At 42.0% G+C, this 21,473-nt stretch overlaps 2 protein-coding genes across 4 annotated transcripts in view; both read left to right on the top strand.

Moving 5' to 3' along the window:
* Positions 1 to 7,214: 7,214 nt before the first annotated feature.
* sh3bgrl3 (SH3 domain binding glutamate-rich protein like 3) lies at positions 7,215 to 13,002 on the top strand. Its single transcript, XM_047605154.1, has 3 exons — positions 7,215 to 7,370; positions 9,466 to 9,633; positions 10,506 to 13,002. The coding sequence occupies exons 1-3, from the start codon at positions 7,326 to 7,328 to the stop codon at positions 10,569 to 10,571; spliced, it is 279 nt and encodes a 92-aa protein (XP_047461110.1). The 5' UTR covers positions 7,215 to 7,325; the 3' UTR covers positions 10,572 to 13,002.
* A 922-nt stretch (positions 13,003 to 13,924) lies between these two features.
* Positions 13,925 to 21,473, top strand: part of trappc9 (trafficking protein particle complex subunit 9) — a 212,985-nt gene continuing 205,436 nt past the window's right edge. For 2 of the 3 annotated variants that reach the window (XM_047604448.1, XM_047604446.1), the window contains exons 1-4: positions 13,925 to 14,007; positions 14,936 to 15,528; positions 19,006 to 19,151; positions 19,351 to 19,476. In XM_047604448.1, coding sequence (XP_047460404.1) covers positions 14,945 to 15,528; positions 19,006 to 19,151; positions 19,351 to 19,476 — 856 coding nt within the window. In that variant the 5' untranslated portion in view covers positions 13,925 to 14,007; positions 14,936 to 14,944. The remainder of the gene's footprint in view (positions 14,008 to 14,935; positions 15,529 to 19,005; positions 19,152 to 19,350; positions 19,477 to 21,473) is intronic. The other variant, XM_047604447.1, reaches the window with a different exon arrangement.

Here is a 21,473-nt window from a genome sequence, read left to right as displayed (position 1 = left end):
TGGCATTTTAAAATCTGGATTCTTTATGTCTGGGGGATATTTACATTTTGTGTTTATACAGGTCCTAGAATCATGTCGTGTATTAAGGCTTGGAAAACATTTATTCTATCATGACATGATCTGTTAATGCAAGACAGATGACGAAGGTGACGGCTGGTTCTCAAAGGATGCTTAATTGGTGTCCATAGCAACCAATCAAACAGTGTTCCTCGTAGAAGAGCCTCAGCTGTTATTTACATACTGTATGAATGCACTTGACGGAGAGACGCTGTGCATGCGTGTTGGTAATTTGTAAGAAGACGGTAGCGGAAGGTGAAACTGTGCCTGGAGTCGACATAGAAAAACAGATGCGTTGAGGTTATTCAGAAAAACAGCCAGGAAAAGACAGGGTGGCAACTGTCATCTCAGCCAGTATAAAACTAACTCTGAGAGAACTGTGAGGCTGTGGGTTGAAAAGAGTTGTGCACCAACTGGCTGAATTTAAGAAAGTCACATGTGACTCGTGTATTAATAGTAGCACCCTTATACTCCCTGTAAGGCACAGAAGGCTGTGTTAAGTGGGAGACCTCTTGGTTTGGAAATTCTGTGAGATGTCGTGTGGAAGTTTCCTTAAACATCTGATAAATTCCTGATTTATATTGCATGATCACTGCAGCTGTAGATGCATAAAGTCTTAGGGGCAAAGGCCTTCAGGTGTTAGTAGTGCACATCTGAAGTGTTCACCAATATCAGCCACCCTTTAGGTCTGATGCCTGAAACTCAGATGAGGATGGTAATAATAAGCACATAGAAACTGTCAGATGGGCTGTGTTTTAATGGCGAGAACTTAACTGTGAATGTATCTTGTTGATGCTTCAGTGTTCAAGGGACACTGGGCTTCTGGACACTGGACTCTTTAAGACAAGCAGATTCCTCATTACAGAAAGACTGATGGGAGCTGGGGTATAAATGGAAATATCAAAAACAATTTCCTTCAACTACAGATAAGTATCTGGTCATTAACAGATGGACACAGGTGTTCCTATTTGAACTTGCATACCAATATTAGTTCCTTGTTTATGGCAGGTGCCTTCAAAAGAGCCAAATAGGCAGGTCAACTTCAAGAGCGTCCTTTGAATCCTTGCTGCATTCGGTTTATAACAGGGCTGTCTAATTGAGGTAAATATTTAACCATAATGACCATGATTCAGGCGGCATAAGTCAAGAGTGTAGTGTAGATAACGAGCTAGAGGCAGATACTGGTTAAGGGAGTTAATCTTTTGGGCTCTTGGTGGTCAAATGGTGGCTAAGGGTCCGAGATGAAGATTTGTCTCAGTGGCTGGGACTTCGGTGGCTGGTGGCCGAGTTGAGCAGAGCAGTACTGCTGAGGAAAACAACCCAGATGTAAGATAAGATAAGAATGTAGTGCTGAGAAATCCAAGTAAAACAAGGAACATGGGAGAACAAGGATCATTTAAGGTCAGAGTAATGACAGAAGAGTAAAATGAAGATGTCTGGAAATTGAACTAACTGCTTGAACAGAGTCTGTTCTATCTGAGATGAGTACTTGTGGCTGTACAGATGACTGCAGTGCTGGTGAGGCTATGGCCGGGCGTCACCACACCCAACTCCACTCTTGAGATTAACACACACAAGAAAAAGTAAGTGAGAGTGCCTACAGGCAAGGAGGGAGTGGAGGTGGAAGCAAAGGGCACGTCAAATACGTGCAAGCATGTGGGTTTGCATTGTTTTGGTTAGACTAGCTGAAAGAGTGCGAATGAAGATGAAGGCCAAAAATTCACAACCATAGTGTCCTACCTGTCCAGCATGTACCTCTCCTCTCGCTCTGGGATAGGCTTGGATAGGCTCCACAATGTTGTTTATGCAGAATTTATATATGAACAATTGATACTGTAGATAGTAGATAGCAGAGCTTAACTACAGACTGAGAACCAGTATCTCTGTGTTTGCTAACCTGTGTTATAATATTAGATATAGCCTAATGAAACTCTCTCAACGAGAAATGCCAGTTTCTGAGTAATAGTGTTCATTTAACTAGATCCTGTTCCTTCAGACCAGGAGCATTTCAGTTGATAAAGCAAACATATAGACTGATCAGCCAGATATAACATTTTGACCTTGATCATTGAGATCTAGTGAATTTAGAGGCCACACCTTGTGCTGTTCTTCATGATTTTTTTAGTTGTACCTAAGCCATTTTTGTGTGTGTGTCTGTGTCTGGCTGCATCCTGCTGGGGATGGCTGCTGCCATCAAGGAGTATCATTGCTATGGGGTGGGGGTGTCTGGTCTGGGCTAGGTGGATGGTACATGTCTAAGTAACATGTGAATGTTTGCCAGATCCAAAAGTTTCCCATCAGAACACCAAGTTGTCACAAGATGGTCAATGGTATTTATTTCTCCTGTCAGTGGTTTTAATGTTGTGGCTTCATTTGGTCTGTTTGTCTTTTGTATCAGAGTATTGTGTTTAGTTAAGATGCATCTAGCTTGTTTAAAAGGCAACATACCTGCTGTCACTAAGTGCCAACCTTGGCTTTGTTTGCATAAAAAAAATACTGGCCAACCAAGATGTCAACAATCTGTCAAACATAGCAGATGGTTTACTTGCAAGGCAGTGACACCATACTGAAGCTACCGTGATTTATACCAGTTCATCATTCGTTTATGGCTTTAGCAGGATTTGTGTCTGTTTATACTGTGTTTACACCCATAGACTTGTAGTTCTCAAAACACTGTCTTAGTGCAACTATCCAAAGCAGACTGCATCGTCCTTCAAGAGCAAGTAAGTTGATGGATTGAATAACACCGGATTTCTAACAGTTACTTTAAGTGTGTTGCAGTGTGTGTACTGTGTAGGGGTTTGACTTTACTTTACTATAACAACCCTGATGCCTCTGAAAAAGATCTCACAAACTGGGTCACAAACTAGCAACAGTTCATCGTGTGTGTGGAAATGCTTCACTTAAGATGAAGTCCATTCTGCCGTGACATGCAAAATATGTAAGTCAGTCCTGCGTTACACACTCATCTGAAAAGGCATCCGTTGACACTAGCAGAGGAACAGTCTAAATCCTCTCGACAGCAGTCATTTAACAAATGCCCTAAAGTAAAAGATAGAAAGCGGCTGCACGTCAACAATTTGTTTTGTCCTTGATGTCAGTGAATGCACCATGTGAGAGACGTTATAGCAGAGCTGAGAGTTGAACCGAGTAGCACGTGTTCAATTTGTCAAAAAGCCTCGGTAGCTTACTTGTGTGAGATGCTATATGTATTCAGGTCAAGAATCTAGATTTCATTGTTGCAAAGCATTGCATTTTTCAAAACTACTTGACGTCGACTTGATTTCCACCACGCAGTAGTTCAACCCCTAGTGTGGGCAATACAGTCATCACCTACTGCAACTAGAATATGGTTGCCGTTGTCCTCTGCCGACTTTCATGTCTGGGTTGCTGCTATGGCAAAAAACTCCAACCACAGACAGTTCAACCAGAAAACATTAGCCCCTAAATAACCCCATTAAAGCTGGGTCATTTCTTTCCAATAGGAATAAATGAGTTCTTTCTGCATGTTTGCCTCATCGCTGGTTAAACGGGCGAAGCGCCAATTTTCCTTTTGGGATATAAACTTTTGTTGGTAGCAAAACAATGAGTTGTCTAAATATGTGTTTGAAAGAATCTGAAGAAGCTGGATTTGATGCAGGCAGTGCTGTTGAAAAACATGGGTCTGTATTAGTAGCTTCTTCGATTCAATGGATTCAGCATCATCAGTAAAGTTGGAGAAATAAAACTTCCTCTCCTTATATTATATTTCTGGCAGAACCCCTTTGTGCAAATCAAAAGAAAAAAGTTTTGAAGCAAATAAAGTAATGGTTTTGTAGGAATCTCTGCTCAGAATTATTTCAGTAAGATTGAAGAAATGTTGTCCATGGAAATGTTTAACTTTCACATGAAGCTGTGCGCACAGTTATGATGTCAGTTTTGGCTCAGAGGAAACGTTTCCAAAGCCTGTTGGGATGTTATCAGGCCTAGATCTGTTTACACATGGTGCAATCAGCTCAATACCAAGTGGAAAATATCTTTTTGCTGCCCCCAAGTGTTGACAAATGTACATTTCCTTCAGGTAAAAGCATTTGATTATTTTTCACACCCTGAGCCGGTTTTTCTGCCTTTGGTGTAAACCTAAGAGATGACTTTACTCACCTCGCTTCCAGATGCCACATATTATTGACCCTCCTGACTGGCTCAGCAGGCCGCTGCCATTCTTACTGTGCGCTGGTGCGTCCTGGTCGGTACTACACGGCTCAGTTACTGGCTTAAAGGCTGAATCAGCGGAACTGTTGGAGCTATTGGACTGTCTCCCACATTTCCCCTCTCTGACTCACAATAGATGGGGCCAACATGTTCCGCATGTGATAATTAAATTTCATCTCTGCTTGTTTCATAAAGTGGGGAGCGAAACACCCAGACCATAAAGGCAAGCAATAACATACTGACGATTTGCCATGAATCCTTGAGTGCGATGTTAAAACAAGAATGTAGGTGATTACAGTATAAGGATGTGGATCATTGACACTTGCATAGTGTTGCTGGGTGGTTAGACAGAACAGGATAGTATTCAGATTTATAATCATATAATCGCTCACCACTGATTCTGTTTCTAGGCGCACGGAAATTGGCGTTATTACATTACGATCTCACCACAAATATGAACCCAACAAACCCAACGAGGCAGCTTCTGGCTCTCTCCTTGTCTAATGAGGCTTCACCAACTCCCGGTCCAGCACGAACAAATCCTTAAGACTTTGTCTTGTGGAATGATGGGGCGCTGCGGGGAGCTTTTCAGAACTCTCCCGAGAGTTTAGAGCAGCTCATTTAAAAGCGTCTCATTAGCACTTTCGGGAGAAAGCAGACCTCCAGCCCCTCACAAGCATCTCAGAGCATAATGTGGCAATACGCAGTTTGCTATGAACACCTGCATGTTGTACTCACAAAGATCTAAAAACTGAGTGTGAAACGCTCAGCACCCCAGTGGAAGGGGAGGGACACCGTCTACAGTCATTTAAAAAACTTGTGTGAAAATACCAACCAAGGTGGCTGAGCATTTCATTCGTTAGCAGTCTAGAATTCATTGGCTAGCATCAACTGCTCCTGCCATAACTGATGAGTGTAGTTAGTGCGCACTCATCAGTATCCTCAGTATACTGCTACATGCTTGTAATGACAGGGGTATCCAATGCGAGACCATCTCCTGATTGCCTCGAGCCTTCTGCTATTTCTCGTCTCCCTTCCGGCTGCAGCTTTCCCCCGACCAGACTGCTCCCGTCCCACTCCTGCTTTGCCTGGAAACCACAATTGGCTTGCTTAACCATGCTCTCCCTGGCCAGCTCCCCTTGGCCTCTGGCTGGCCCTGCTTGGCTTCTCTTCTGTAGCCCCCCCCACTTGGCACTTGTTCATTCTGTACCACAGTTTTTCTTTTAGTACACTCCTTTTGTCCTGACTAGTCTCTCTACACTCAGCATGCTAACACGGCAAACTAAAACATGGTTAACATTGCACCCTCTCTGCGTATCCGTGTTAACATTGCCACTGTGAGTATGGCAGCATAAACGTTTCAGCCACCCACCTCGGCGTGAGACAGAACCAGCTGGAGGCTTTTAAAAAGAATGCAGTAGTTAAGAGAATGTGTGAAGAGACGGAATGTGAGCACAACGTTTTCTTATTTTAGTACATGGCTGGGTTATGGCTGTGCAATGGTGAAGAATGCTCCGCTGTAAGGCCTGCTTGGTGTGCGGTGCTGCTGAGTAATGAGGCTGCTGGCCTGGAACTGTAAATCTTAAAGGATAAATGAAGACTTCCTGGACTCCAGTGGTTCCATTCTCTGGAGATACCGTCTCTGCCTGCAGACAGTGTGCTCGGGGTACAGTTTCGTTTCTTGTGCACAACCACCACAACGGCTTTAGATGTGCATCCTTGTGGTTTAGTACCTGAAAATAAATTATAGCTCGAAAGACAGTGTCCTACATATCCACATTTATTCCAGTTTGTTCCATGGGGAAATTTTGCACCCAGATATTTGCAGAATGCCTAATAATAATTAGATCTATAATGTCTATCCAGGAGGACATGTTTCTTAAATTTAATCCCCGCTTAATATTCACTGTGGCAGTAGACAGGCCACAGTGTCATGAGGGGAAAGAGAGACGGCTCGGAAATCACTCTGCAAGTGTGACTTACTGCTTCCTGTTTCCTCTCAGGAAACAGAAGAATATAAGATAAATAGATGATATAAAATTAAACACGAGTCCCACCCTACCTGACTAGATAAATCGTGTAACGTGAAATGCTTAATTGTCACCCCATTAGCTAACCTAATTATGTGTTGTAGCACAATTTATATGAGCTGTTTTTTTTTTAAAGATACATATTAAAACTTCACCCTGAAAAAAAAAGTCAAAAAATTGCGAAACAATGCTTTGGCTGAGGGAAGGTGAAGGGGAAGGCAAAAAAGAGAAAGCAAAGCCACATGGCCTAAGTGGTAGATAATAGCCGTTTGTGTTGTGGTTGTATGAGTCAAGAGATTAATGACAGACATTAAAATATGAATAAAGCGGCGCACTGTCTCTTTAAACGACACATAGCGGTTCAGAGTGAAATGGACATGTAGTCAAGTTCACCGAGGTATTTCATATCATTTCCTGTCACTGTCACCATAATTAAAATTTACTGGCGCGTCAAAGGAGGACGTCCAGCTGGTGGTCAGAGGAGGTGAAACCAGAGCAGCTGTGTAACAAATACAAATAGAACTAATTGTTAACATTATTATTGTTGTTGTTAAAACCTTTTTTCAGCTGTTTTCCCGCATTGGTCAAGTTAGAGTTCATATATTAAAATTTGATTTGATCTGATGAAGTATCCAAACCCTCCAAAGCAATGACTGTTGCAGCTCTTTGACTACTGAATATAGAGGAAACATTTTTTGTTTAATCCATCTGTTCGGATGAGTCCATCAGCTCATAGTTGAATGGATTTACTCAAACAATTATTTATCAACATAGGAATGGCATTAGACGTCGCTGAAACAACCTAATAAACAAATAAATACTATTAAAATGTCCCAGAAGCGGTTAGTTAATAATACAGAACTATAAATCCGCATTTGTAGCGATTTGTTTTTTTAAATCTCTTTTATTTTGAAAGCGAATCGCCGTCGAAACTTCCTTCCCACTCGATCGGCGGCGACTGAACATTCAGCTTGACGGGGGCGAGGGACAAGCTACTTGCAAGCAGCACTACGCACAAAGAGAGAGTGCAAGGAAGGACCTGCAGCCATGGGAGTCAAACTGTACTACACCACCGTTACTGCTTCGAGGACGGTGAGTCCAGCGGCCGCGGTTCGCTAAGTTTACCGTGTCCGTTTTCCGTCTCCTGCGGGTGCAGCTAACAGCGCTCCAGCAGCAGACACAGCCAGCGCCCTATCATTCACTAACAGCTTCCTCCTGACCAACAGAGCAGCGGGCCTGTGCAACTCACTGCCGCTTTATATCATCATTGTAACGCTAGCGTTACTCAGCCGAAGTCATGTTGAGGGCTGTGACATGTGAAATTTGTCGGGACTTAAATCATGTTTAAACGCTGAGCAGGTCGCCCTATTTCACATAAGTTTCCTGAAATTATTGGGGGGAATGGGTGTATCATTTATGTAGCTGTGTTGTGCAGATCTATTTCCTCAATACGCGGATGTTGCTTGGTGTAAGCAGCGAGATTGTCACAGTGGGTGGTATATAGGACAAGAAAAGTGTAGCAGCCAATGTGTACGCGTTTTCTGTTGTGGAGAATCGTACGCCAAACTCCATTCAAAAATCTGACAGTTTAAGGTGTCCCGGTACCTGCAAACGTGTCGGGCAATCCGGAGGCATTTTCCTGTCATTATGTATCTGTGGTGTCACAATACAGCAGATGCGCTTAATACAACTGGATGTGAAGTATTTTGATTGTTTGTAATGGCACGCCCGCTGCTCAAGATCTCATGGACCAGTTGCAGCACAGTCGTAGTAAACGAGCTGGGGGACTAATAAACAGATTGTTTAGTTATTTTTTTTTTTTTTACTTTAGTAAGAGCTGCCTGGTGGGTCACATGTCAGCCGAATTCACCAGCAGACGCTGTAGTTTTAAGTAAAGTGAGACTTTATTTATTTTGTATCTGTGTTTTTGTTCTCAAACGCAATTTGCTTAAATTATCGAGTTGTATAGTGGAGTTTTGCCGCCCGTTTCCACAGATAAGAATTAGAATCAAGAGGAGCATGTTAAAAACAAAACTGTACACGGGTCGAGACTGAAAGACATGTTAGTGTTATAGTAATTGTATTATAACAATAGTTTTGCAGCATTGTATTTAAACAGTGTGGATCAAAGCGCTGGGCCTCACATCTGGTATCCATTAGGTGTGAGGAAAGTTTCATGACGTGGATTAGTTTTTAACCCTCTCGTGTGCAGCAGTGCTTCTAGGTGAGGTCTGGTTTGTCTGACTCGCACCCAGTTTGTGTGGCTTTCCAATTTGTCAGCTACCAAAAATAAAAGGAGAACGAATGAAAGAGCAACACGAACCTCCTGTGACTCAGAGGAACCGTTTCAGATTTGTGGAAGTAGTAGTTCCACAAATCCGAATCAATTCCCCTTTTTTTTTCGGTGCGAGGACATGACGCTGGCCTTGCAGCGACCGAATGCCATCTCGTGTTTTTCCAGTTGGTGTTGTTCCTAGGTGTGGTCGCGTTTGCAAACACCCCCTCCCAACTTCCTCCCTCGCCCCAAAAGATAGCGGACTGTTCTCTAACCCATGTCTATTAATCATCACCCACAGGCTGGTTAAAGGTGCAGTGTACAGCCTGAAAAATACCCCAAACATAGATATACTTGTACTGTGCCTTAAAATGCCTCTGTGTTGCTGTTTAGTATATACTTGGACTTCTCTGAAGCTGCTTGGGTGGCGAACACACTGACTTTGAACAGTAGCCTGACAGTTTTAAGGTTTTTGATCGTCCTGTAACCAATCAGATCCATAGTGTTTGCTTGGAGGATGTGTACGACTAAGTGGCTGCACTCTTCTGTCCGCCCCCCCAACTGATAAGATTGTATTAACATCCAAACTGAGGCTCTGTATGCGATGAAACACTCTAATAGATCTCTGTTTGCATCTTGTTTTTTTTCTTCTCTGAATGAATGAGCTCGGTGCTTTGTAATGTGACCCTGAAGCGTTGTGCGTTCACACTATCAGGGGGGCTGAACTAAGGGGGCTAAGTGCATCCCAGGCTACTTTAGAATGTGGTCAGAGAGTGGATCACTCCAGTGCATCACCAGTTTGCCTGGGTGTGTTCGCTCCTCGACGCCGCCTGCCCAGGGTGGAAGCTCGTGCACGTTCTGAACGGAGCCTGATTCAAGCTCTTTGTTTTTTTTGTTGTTTTTTTTTTTCAGGTGAAGTCTCAGCAGGCAGAAGTGATTCGAATCCTGGAAAGTAAGAGCATCCAGTACGAGCTCGTTGACATCTCAGTGGGCGTGGAGCTCCGGGACGAGATGAGAAGCAAAGCGGGGGACCCCGCGGCGGTCCCTCCCCAGCTTTTCAATGAAGACCAGTACTGTGGGGTGAGGAAAACACACGCCTTTAACTGTCTCACAGTTCACCCAGAGAGTAGGGAAAAGCATTACTGTGGAATTGGTGTGTGACTTTGATTTTAGTAAATAACAGGCCTACATCAAACCATTATCCATTCAATCGGTTAATGCGTTGATTAGTTTTGGATTAGTCAATTCGTTGGTTGGTTAGAGTTAAAAACAACTCTAACTTCTACAAAGTTTACCTTTATTCAGACTCATAATAACATGAACCTGAAATCTAGAAATGAGGAAACCACCTCAGCGTTTTCCCCTGTGATGTGTTGTCTCACAAAATGTAATTAGGAACAGTGCCATTTCATTAACGTAGATAGCCATGTATTTATAAAAGTACTTGCTTTTACAACTTCCAGCTGACTTAGAGCATTAATGAAAATATAGCCCGTAAAGTTTTATAGGTCTGTATGTGCATAAACTGTTTGCTACTAGCAAATAAACTGGAAGGCATTCTTTATTTGAGTTTCCTTAGACCTTCTAAACCTTTCTAAATCAAAATGGTCTTTTGGAAAAGTTCTACAGGATACCTGGCCATAATTCGGGATGAACACACGAGTGCACCCTGATTTATACGTTGTAAAATGTACTGATTTTTGAGTGTTTGGAGTATTCATGGATAACGTCAACACTTTAAGACTGTGTCTGTATAGAAGTCTTATCTATCTATGTCGAATTTGATAGTGTATATGGAAACCACATGCTTTCTGTGCAGAGGTAACTGCTGCAATCGCTTTGATTTAAAAGCGATTAGAGTAAAAAGTCCTGTTGTCGTCACATTGTTCATTTTATCAGTTTCAGTTTTCTTGCCTGCTGATTGACACTTCCGCCCCTTTCCGTCTCCTCAGAACTATGAAACGTTTTCCGAGGCGGTGGAAGCAGATACGGTGGAACAGTTCCTGAAGCTGGCGTGAGCAGGGCTGAGCGGTGTTCTCCATCTAAACCCCGTCTCCCCCCCACCCCCGCGCCCCGTCGGAGGCCCTTCATCCAGTCTCTCTCTGCACCGCTGGCAGTGTCCACCCACTTTCAATGCCATAATGAAGAATGCCAAATACACCGAATCCAACTAATCAGAAGACACACATTCCCTCTACTTCACCATTAGATTCTAAATCAGTCTTAATCTTTTTCGTCATTTTCTTTTTTACGTGTACTTTTCTGCTCTTTTTCGGACCTTTTTTTCCCCTCGTCTGACAGACTTGTGTTACTAAGTGCTCCTTGTCCACTTGGAATCTGTGGGGTGTGTAATCGTGCGGTAATCCTGGCGACCAGTCTCGGCCTCGGCCACATGATCGCCGGAGATTAAATTAATCCGCCGGGTGACAACACTCGGCCCGCAACCTTCCTGATCCTCTGCGCACCAGACACCCCATTGTCTGTCAGTCTTAACTAATTTGTCGTCTGTTTTCTGCAGCCTTCGAGTTCCCATGCTGTACATGACGTTATTTGTACTTTACATGGATGCAAACGCGCACGCAAGTAGCAAGGAACGCAACGTTCTCAAACTCAATCATTAGGAGTTACAGCAGCTCAAAGACAGCGTTTAGGCACAGGCAACTTTTAGTAATTTTGGTCCATTGGTCTCTTCATACGTTACATACATGTAATAAGAGGTTTGGTTCTGAAATTGGACGCCACCAGGGCTAGTCTGTGACAGATTTAAAGGTGCAATCATTTTTCTGTGAACCAAAAAAAGTTCAGTGTCGGTCACCATTTATCCTTAAAGCCTAACTGATGCGTCCTCTTAATTTCCTTCCTCATGAATGTTTGCAAAGGCAGTTTGTAACAGTATTGATATCTGGAGGATGTTTACATACGTGTTTGCTAGCTTACTGTCGTCGTCCACGTTGCGCCCCACTGCCACCCTCTAATGATCGATGACTGTTGCATATCATAAATTAGCACATTTCAAACACAACAAGGGACCTCTTGTAAAAACGTTGCTCTATAGCACCTCTAGTGGTCAAAAAGTCAACAGGGTACCTTTAAACGAAGGAGGGAAAATTATGCTTAACTACGGGAACTAGATTGACATCTTAATTTAAACTTGACCGTTAACTGCAGTATTTTTTTTTTGATCATGCCAAATGCTACTTAAGTCTTAATGTGTACAGATCATGGCTTTAATTTTCAACTAATCATTTTCAGATAATAGTCCACTGAGGTTAAACCCTATGAGCTATTTCAGAAGAGACATGTTGCATGGTACTATTGAAAGTTACACATGGTGGTCTATGTATATGCCTGTAGCAGTATTCTACATGTCTTAAGTTAGTTACTTAAGTCTTAAATGCAGATAAGAAATCAGATATCGTCGAACTGATTGGTTAAAATAACAGCGAACTAAAGAAGTATGAAGAAATTTACCCTACACATTACCGAGTCTCTAATGGGCCAAACTTATTAACGAGTTGCTTAACATAATCATTTGGTGGTTAAACATTTCAGTAGACGACTGCACCCAGTCGAACCGGATGAACACATTTCTTAATGTTACATTTGGTGCCAATTCATATCTGTAATGCGCTTTTTGCTTGTGTTAGCACTTGCCTGGCATCTTCAACATTTCCCATAATTTTACTGTATAACTTGAAAGCTTTGCTCCTGGGACTGGCGGGCGCTCCGTGATGATGATGAAAAAAAGATGCCAAACATCTAGAGGGGAGCATTTTTATCAGGAGTGTTAATGACTGGATTGGTTAAGGTGCAAGTCTTTGAGCTTTCGGTAGCGTAGCTTCTCCTCACACTGTTCTTTTTTTTTTTAATGTTACAGCTTCACTGATTGTACTGGACATGGAGATGCAGTAATGTGACTATGCACTGAAAATCTGCCTCATTCTGAACACAAACATAAAGGTGGAAGCTGTTCATCACACATGGGAAAACTGAAGGCTTCACTTATTTGTGCTTTTTTTTTTATGGATTTGCATTCATTCCATTGATCTCAGTTAATTTTCATGTATTAGTGTTTTGATTTTGTTTGTTTTTTGTTTTTTAAGTGAGAACAGCACACATTCCCTCTCTAACCTCTTCCATCTGTCAACCCCCTCTGCTATCAGAATGGTATTGTTACGGTTCGTTGTGTTAATGACAGCCTTCACACACAATGTTTGTGCACTGTTTTGTAAGTCGATGGTTGTGGATGTTTGCCTGTAATTGATGTTTATTCACTATGAATCATGGTTTAGACATTCCATGTCTCTCTCTCTGAGCTACTGCTTTGCTTTTGGACCAATTCCCCTTGGCCAAAAAAAAGATGAATATAGGGAATAAAATGCTGTTGTCTTCCAAGAAGATTGTGAAAAGTGATTTATGGGTTAAAAAAATAAAACTGAGTTGAATCGACCTGTCCGGATCATTTTTATTTATTTCTCAGACCTTCACTGTGGAGAAAGCTAATTTGGTGTGCATCCCAGCTGAATGAGGAATTTTACAGGGTAGTGCGCGGACATCTGCCCATCCCCAACAAGTTAATTTTTAATTTACATATCAGTGGTGTGTCTGAAAGCCCATATGTCATGGGATGACATCTCTTGTGCTCAGGACCTACCCTGGTACATTCATGCTAAAGCTGCATGTGGGATATCGCTATTTTGTACTTGATGAAGTGTGACCCTCACAAAGTAGGACACACCAATATCATTATTTTACTGCTGTTATTTAAAATAATGTTTATCAGGAACTCGGTAACAAGTACAAAAGAACATCATAATATGAAAAGAAAAACACATTAATTTTAAGAATATCTTATCAAGACATCAAAGAAAACAAATAAGAGCGTGAAGTATGCCTGCAATACTTTGTTTGTCCATTAGGTGGAGTCTACCCAAAATAGTATACTTCTGCAGAAAAATACAACGACCACGAAGAAAAAGATGTCCCACACAGCGATATTCAAAATAAAGGCCTCATAATGTCATGACTATCATTTTTGCTTCACATTTCTTTTGAACCTGTTAGATTAATCGGACAAATGCATATTATTATCTCTCAAAAATCTTTTTTAACGTTTATCAGTTTTTTGATGATAGAAAATGTGTCACTTACCTTTTTAGTGTCAAATAAGTGTCAAATATTTGATGTTAAACATCTAAGCTCGAACATATATAAAACCACCAAAGTTTAAGCTGAACCTTGGTACCACAGTTATATGTATACCAAAATAAGAATGATGTCCCAGTAGAAGAACAAATGAACGAATCTCATTATTAAGAGAAGGACACAGTGCGTTCACTGGCCTCGCGATGGTTTATTTTGAAAATTGTCACCGGAAGTTGCAACGACGCTTTAGTGTTGTTAAACACTGGCAAAGAAGGAGGAAGCTCTAAAATTTGACAGGTAACAGGCAAGGTAACTGGAGTAAATTTTATATTTTAATGGCATTGCTGTGAGTGGCGATAAATGGGATTAAACTGGTATGAGCATTACGAGCTCAACCAGCTTGTTGTCCAGTTTTCGTTGTTACGGTGTGACAGTCAGGAGCAGCAGATTCAGATGCTAAGCTAAGCTAGCAGACAGCTGTTTTGGAGCGACAACATAGCTAAACATACCGCTTTAGCTTGTTAAAATAATACGGCTCAATGCAGGGTTTCGGCTTCATTGCACGCCTTGTTTTCCTCGCATTTAGCCTCCGTAACAATCATTTCAGCTAGCACATTTAGCTGCCACTGCATGACGTCAGAGAGGACTCCTTTTCCATTCATATATTTAGGCACTGTCTTGGGGTCTACGTCGCACTGCACACAAACAAGGCGGATGTTAGAGTAGATAAAACCTGTGATATTAGTCACAATACATAATGTAGGTTGTCTGTTTAACCTGGTTAAATAAAATAACCTGCTTTTTCATTATTGTTAATTCGATTATATTAGATAGATACTTTATTTATGCCGTGGGAATTTCAGTGTCCATTAGCTTCATCACACAGAACAGATACTATAATAATAATAATAATAATAATAATAATAATAATAATAAAACTGTAAACGTCCAGTTGGTTCCTCACAGGGAGGCGTTATATAGTATTATGGCCCGAGGGACCTTTTGGTTTGTCATTTTAAAATATTGGTATATTTTGTATCTGTGCACCTCTTTTTTTTTTTTAACAAATACTTTTATTGCCATAATGTCTGTTCTGGTGAATAGAATATCTGCGTATATGTGGCTGGTTAGTAAGTAATGCATACTAGTTGCAGTCTACATGGAACTGGATGCTCCTTATTGTAACAGAAAGTTGGAATAACCTCACTTAATATGTATATTTTTCTGCCCTTCGAAGCTTGTGAAGATGAGCGTCCCAGACTACTTGCAATGCGCCGAAGACCACCAGACTGTGCTCGTGGTGGTCCAGCCGGTCGGCATCGTGCCCGAGGACCAGTTCTTCAAGATCTACAAGCGCATAGCCAGCGTGAGCCAGGTGAGCATCAGGGACTCCCAGCGCCTCCTCTACATCCGCTACCGCCACCACTACCTGCCCGAGAACAACGAGTGGGGCGACTTCCAGACGCACCGCAAAGTGGTGGGCCTCATCTCCGTCACCACCTGCGCCTCGGCCAAGGAGTGGCCCCAGACCTCCGAGCGCTTCCACGGCCAGAAGGAGGTGTACAGCTCCACGCTGTACGACTCGCGGCTGCTGGTGTTTGGGCTCGAGGGGGAGATCGCAGAGCAGCAGCGCACGGACGTGGCCTTCTACTCCAGCTTTGACCAGTGCTCAGATGTCGAGAAGAGGGTGGAGGACTTTGTGGAGTCGATATTTATTGTCCTGGAGTCCAAGCGGCTCGACCGGGCCACAGATAAGTCTGGAGACAAGATAACTCTGCTCTGTGTGCCCTTCGAGAAGAAGGACTTTGTGGGTTTGGACACAGACAGCAGGTGAGTTATGCTTTCATTAAGTTCCAGACAGTGTTTCTTGAATTTACAGGCAGTTTATGAAGTGCTCAAATGTTTGTTGTAGTCGGTAAATACTGCAGTACGTGCAAGTTTGTGCTGAATTGCTTGTTACATGTCAGTCTCACCTGCTCCGAAGTTCTCCTCTCAAAAATCTGTCCTTTGATTTTTGCTGCGTTCATTTTTGTTTGTTTACCTTGCTTTATTTGTCTTTCTTCTTTTTTTCTTTCATACTGTCCTGTGAGTTTATTGTTGGGTGTGAAAAGGTGAGACGTTAGACTCATAAGCTCAGGCAACCCACTCTGATCCCATCAGCTTTAGCTCCGCCCCGAAGGAGAGCGCGCTGTCGTTCATCTGCTCATGACGCCAAGTCAAACTCATCACTCCTCCTTTCATGTCAGTCATTACACAAACCGGTTTAAAATAGCTTGTTTGAAGGCATTGGCCACGGATAAAATACAAGTAGTATGAATAAATACTCTAAGCAGAGTAACCAATACCACAGCAGTGACACAAACTACCAGGCATCAAATATATACAGTACAAGGCAATCTAGGTCTTGAAGATTTACACAACGAGTGGGGTGACTTCCTGATGCACCGCAGTACATTATAGTTTACTGCTTGACTTGTATTAATAAATGTTACATCAGCAATCTTTGACACAGTTGAGATTTACCTTGAATCAGTTGAGCAGCCAGTGCTCTCAGAGGTTCACTGATCACATTTTTGTAGCCTTGTCCATTCATTTAACTTAATTACTAAGTTTTACATGACTTTAATACTTTGGAGGGATGTCAAAGGGCTGTATCTGTATTTAATCTATGTGACTTAACAAAGAACCACGAAGAAGTCATGTAGACTCTTATTTACTGACAGTATTTCTTTCCTCCCTGGGGTTGTTAAACGTTCTTGTCAGTGTTTCCCATGTTTTCCTTTTTAAAAAAGTCTGCTCTGATAGGTCAACCCCAGAGGAACACAACACATGGTTCTAGTTTGAGCCAAAAGTAGCTGGCTCAGTGTGAAGAAGAGATGCTAGGAGAGGAAGAGACATGTTTCATTGGACAGCCACTGAGTTCAGGATGAGTCTAGCCTGTCGTGGCCATGCAATATGAGTCTGGTAACAAAGTTATAAACGAGTCTATGTCAGTGGTGCTTAGATGTTGTGCATGACTAAGTTGCTGTAACTCTAATGTCCATCGCTGACCAACCTTCAACTGTAAAAGAAAATGTAGGCAGCGACGTTGGTCTGGCTTCCAGGCCAGGACGAGTCGTTTACTTTTTAAAATAGTTTTTCAGAAAATGACAAACATCAAAACACTATTACAAATGTCGTATATGTGATGTTTAATGCAAGACACAGTGTAGAAACACACCATAACATTTTACTTGACTTCACGGAGGACTCATGAAAAAGAACGTTTTACACAGAAGATACAAAAGTTGAAATATCTTCAATAAACATAAGCAAGTCCTGTTGCCTGTTGTAATGCACATAGACGCCAAATTAACATCACAGAACCAGTGACGACTACGACTGATTGTTGGTGCTGTTTCCTTTAAAACTAAAGCAGCAGGCACTAAAAAAAGAAACGGGAAGAGGTAGGACTGCAGGTATATAAACTGTTGTACAGAACTCTCTGATCACTTCCTTTTTCCAGATAACCTTGTCATTGTACTTAACAAAAAAATAAATAAAAATATATATGTTTTACATTTTATCAGAACATTCAGATGAGATGAAGAAGAGAAATGAACAGAGCCTCCTCTCTCTGTTTCATTCTTCTCGCTTGCATTGCTTTGTTTCCCAGCTCTGGCCTGGATCGCTAAGCTCACAGCCAATCAGAGTGTTTTATCACAGCCTGCACATGTGACATGAAACACATATGTTCAGTATAGAGTAGCCTGCACTACCTATGTCCATTCAGTGCCTCATATTATACTGGTACAAAACCTCAAATGTAAGTTTTCATTAAGCTTTTACAACTTCTCTCTTGTAAATAAACATGAGAAGCAGCTATCAACCACTTTAAACTACAGTTTTAATAATAAATATAGTTAAACAAATACAACTCCAAACCTGAATTCCTGTATAAATCCTTCTACATTTATGTGTCATGTGAGTTGTGTAAAAAAAAGAAATATATGCAAACCTTTTCATGTTTTTGCAAACAATGAAAACTTCTGCAATTTCACTATAATGTCTTTTGAACAGCCATGCAAATTGGTGCTAATTGTAAGGAAAATAGCCTCGAAGAAAAGCTCCCATTGAAACCGATTAAATATTCATTCACGTCTCATCTGTAATGGGAAACTTAATTGTAGGCTCGCTCGGAGACACAGTTTAGAAGTTTTGCTTGATCAGCTGACTACCCTGGTTACAGTAGCAATTAATTACAAGTGTACCGATGAATACTGTCTCTATTCGTCATATAATTAATGGTATACACTGTAGTTCATTCCAGGAAATGTCAGAGGAATGATCAGTAAATTACTGAGTCCTACCCTGCAGTTAAATCTTTAATGTTGCCATAATTTGAATGATAATGTTTTTAATTTATGGACAAAGGGGTTTTACCTGCTTTAAGATGTTTCCTGTCTCTACGATTCCATTTTCATACATTACAGTATTGAATGAAACCAGTGCATACAAAAAGAATTAAAATAAAAAAGCCATGCCTTACAAAATGCTCAGGCTAAACCAAGTAGTAATGTGGAAGTAGAGTATTTATGTGCTGGTCTACTGAAGGAGGAGCTGATAGTTTGCATTCATTGAACACGTCACAGCACATGCTACCTATGTTCTTCCTAGCTTCAGATATACGGTTGGGCTCAATGACACAGTGGCCACATTGAACCATATACTTTTACTAGTATATTACCTTCCAGCTTGGCATCCAAAGTAGCCTACTGAGCGTTAGTGTGTTTTTTTAAGTGCTATAATAGATGTTTATGTAGATTTTTATATCGCTGCATCTAGATTATGCAGCTTAGGAGTTCATTTTTACTTGTAGTCCCCGATCACCACGTGACCTCCCCAGTCTTTCAGAAGGCTTGAACGTCTTGCACAATGGCATTCAAGTGTTCCCCTCAAAATGTCCTTGTCTCCCGTTGAAGCTGCTCCTTCCTGTTATTGTGCAAGACTGAAGGGTCGTAGGACAGCTCGTACTCTCTCCTTGTCTTGTCGCTCCCGTTTCGCTTGTGCTCTCCCACCCCATACGCCCCTCTGTAGCCGACTGATAAGATTCACCTGAGCCTCCTCTCCTGGGCCCTTCCTCACGAGACAATAACACAAAGCCAGGGCTGTTTTTAAAACATGGAAATTTCCATGAAAAAAAAAAAAACACAAAAGCCAAAAAAAAAAAAAAACATGTATTTTGTTGTTCGAGAATCTGAGCCACTTCATCCATCACGCCGCTGACTGAAAACTTTTTCTCTCCCTCCACCTGCTGCTTCACCTCAGGCATTATAAGAAGCGTTGCCAGGGACGGATGAGGAAGCACGTCGGGGACTTGTGTCTCCAGGCGGGCATGCTGCAGGACGCGCTGGTCCACTACCACATGGCTGTGGAGCTGCTCAGGGGAGTTAATGACTTCCTCTGGCTGGGCGGTAAGTCAGGGGGGGATGCTTGCTTATTACTACAATTTGAGACTCAGGTATTGAGTTTTTTGTTTTGCTTCATGCTCCAGGCATTCAGTGAGTGCAACAGTGGGCAACGTTTCTGATCCATAGATCACAAAGCTTTACGAGGCAATATATCACAAGGTGTATTTTTTTGTTATTGCTGCGTTTTTTTTTTTGTCCACAGCCGCGTTGGAGGGTCTGTGTTCAGCCTCGGTCATATTCCACTACCCCGGAGGCACGGGGGGGAAGACGGCGGGACGCAAGCCGAGCATCTCCCAGCCGGCAGACGCGGGGAAACGCCACAGACCAGGTGAGCGGGTCGCCGCGTGGCCGGACCGACACAGACCGCGGGTTCCGTGACGGTCGTCTGAGTTGTAATTTGAGAGAGAATATCCGTGCTGACTAGCACCTCAATCATCTCCAAGCTTTGCTCAGCTAAGCCGCTTCCTTTGTGCGCAAATTACAAGATTACTGACTGCTAATTTAAAATTAACCTCATTTAACCTGTGTGCTGTTTAAGTAATGTGCTATTAACATGATGTCACGTTCACGTTGCTGTGTTTGTCTTCAACTAATTGTAACAAGAATGAAGAACAATGACCAACCAAACTAACATGCTACGACAAACTAACAGGGTGACAATAAACAGGGTCATATCCATGGACGTTAATGACTAGCAATTATTTTCTTTTGGATTAATCAATTAAGTGAATGATAACAGTATTATAATCTAGTAGTAATTATTCATCTATTTTTCTGCTACGGACCAGAAACAAATCCATTGCGATAAATAAATAAATGTGCAACGAAACGTAAGTGTGACATGAACAAAATGTAGAAGAAACGGCTCCGTCACTTATTTTACACAAATGCTAAGAACCACAACCGTCATGAAGACTTAGTGTGGGACTGTTATCATAGGATGCTTTCACACTAATTAACTACAGAGTGTGGATTACAGGCAAAAGAAAAAACAAAAGTACATAGTAATAGTAATAGTAATGCAGCCACGACATGCGAGTAGTCTATATATTCTATAGCAGTGGTTCCCAACCTTTTTTCCTTTGAGCCCCTCTACTTGTATCTAAGAAATGTAGGCCCCCCGCACCCCATACAGCCTGAACTATATCTATATTCTATATTCCGACTGATGTTAGTTTGGAGAGGGAAAACTGTGTTACTCTCATTCCATTGGTAGATGAACTCAACTGAAGCTCCAGCCTGACAATATCCCGCATCAGCATTTTTTTTTTTTTTTTTTCTAAACGTTGATATATTTTTAATCGCGATCGAACTCCACACGCCGGAGATCTGACACGGTGCTGGAATACTTTAAGACCTGCATCGTACAGGGAGGTAGCGTACTGTTTAAATACTGATGAAACAGATGAACAGATGATGGTGAGCTCAGATCAGACAAGTTTTAGTGAACCCCTGTGATCTCGCATACATGGCGCACATACATAGTACCGTATTTTCCGCACTATAAGGCGCACCTAAAAACCTCCAATTTTCTCAAAAGCTGACAGTGCGCCTTATAATCCGGTGCGCTTTATATATGGACCAATATTGAGCCACAACAGGTCTCGCAACTACGGTAAGCAGCCGCCGACTTCATTTTCCCCCGTAGAAGAAGAAGCGCGCGGTGCATGCTGGGATATATGACTGCGCGAGGCGTGTCGTTTCATTTCCATTTGTGTGTTTATGTAAAGACCCCAAAATGGCTCCTATTAAGAGACACGCTTACGACGCAGAGTTTAAACTCAAGGCGATCAGTCACGCAGTAGAACACGGGAATAGAGCAGCAGCGAGAGAATTTAACATTAACGAATCAATGGTGCGGAAGTGGAGGAAGCAACAAGATGACCTGCGCCAAGTAAAGAAGACTAAACAGAGTTTCCGAGGGAACAAAGCGAGATGGCCGCAGTCATTCATCTCTTCACCGCGATGATGCCAAAGAGCTTTTTCTCCCGCGATAAAAACACCGCTCCGCTGCCCTTCCTCTCGTAACCGATAAACTACTGTATTTTCCGCACTATAAGGCGCACTATAAGGCGCACCTAAAAACCTCCAATTTTCTCAAAAGCTGACAGTGCGCCTTATAATGCGGTGCGCCTTATATATGAACAAAGTTTTAAAACAGGCCATTCATTGAAGGCGCGCCTTATAATCCGGTGCGCCTTATAGTGCGGAAAATACGGTACTTAATAAGCTATACAAGCTAGTATGTTACATGTATGTGCAAATGAAGCTCTTACTGTGTGTTATATTCAACTTTTAGTTGTATCCGGATGATTATTGAATAGA

This window comes from Mugil cephalus, chromosome 14 (assembly GCF_022458985.1).
Source record: "Mugil cephalus isolate CIBA_MC_2020 chromosome 14, CIBA_Mcephalus_1.1, whole genome shotgun sequence".
Taxonomy (NCBI): Eukaryota; Metazoa; Chordata; class Actinopteri; order Mugiliformes; family Mugilidae; genus Mugil; species Mugil cephalus.
Note: the sequence above shows the minus strand (reverse complement) of the source record. Positions and strands in the feature narration are given on the sequence as shown.

Coding starts and splice junctions, on each gene's coding strand:
- sh3bgrl3 (XM_047605154.1), top strand. CDS start 7,326: ATGGGAGTCAAACTGTACTACACCACCGTTACTGCTTCGAGGACG. Junction 7,371..9,465: donor CCGTTACTGCTTCGAGGACG/GTGAGTCCAGCG, acceptor TTTTTTTTTCAG/GTGAAGTCTCAGCAGGCAGA. Junction 9,634..10,505: donor ATGAAGACCAGTACTGTGGG/GTGAGGAAAACA, acceptor CCGTCTCCTCAG/AACTATGAAACGTTTTCCGA.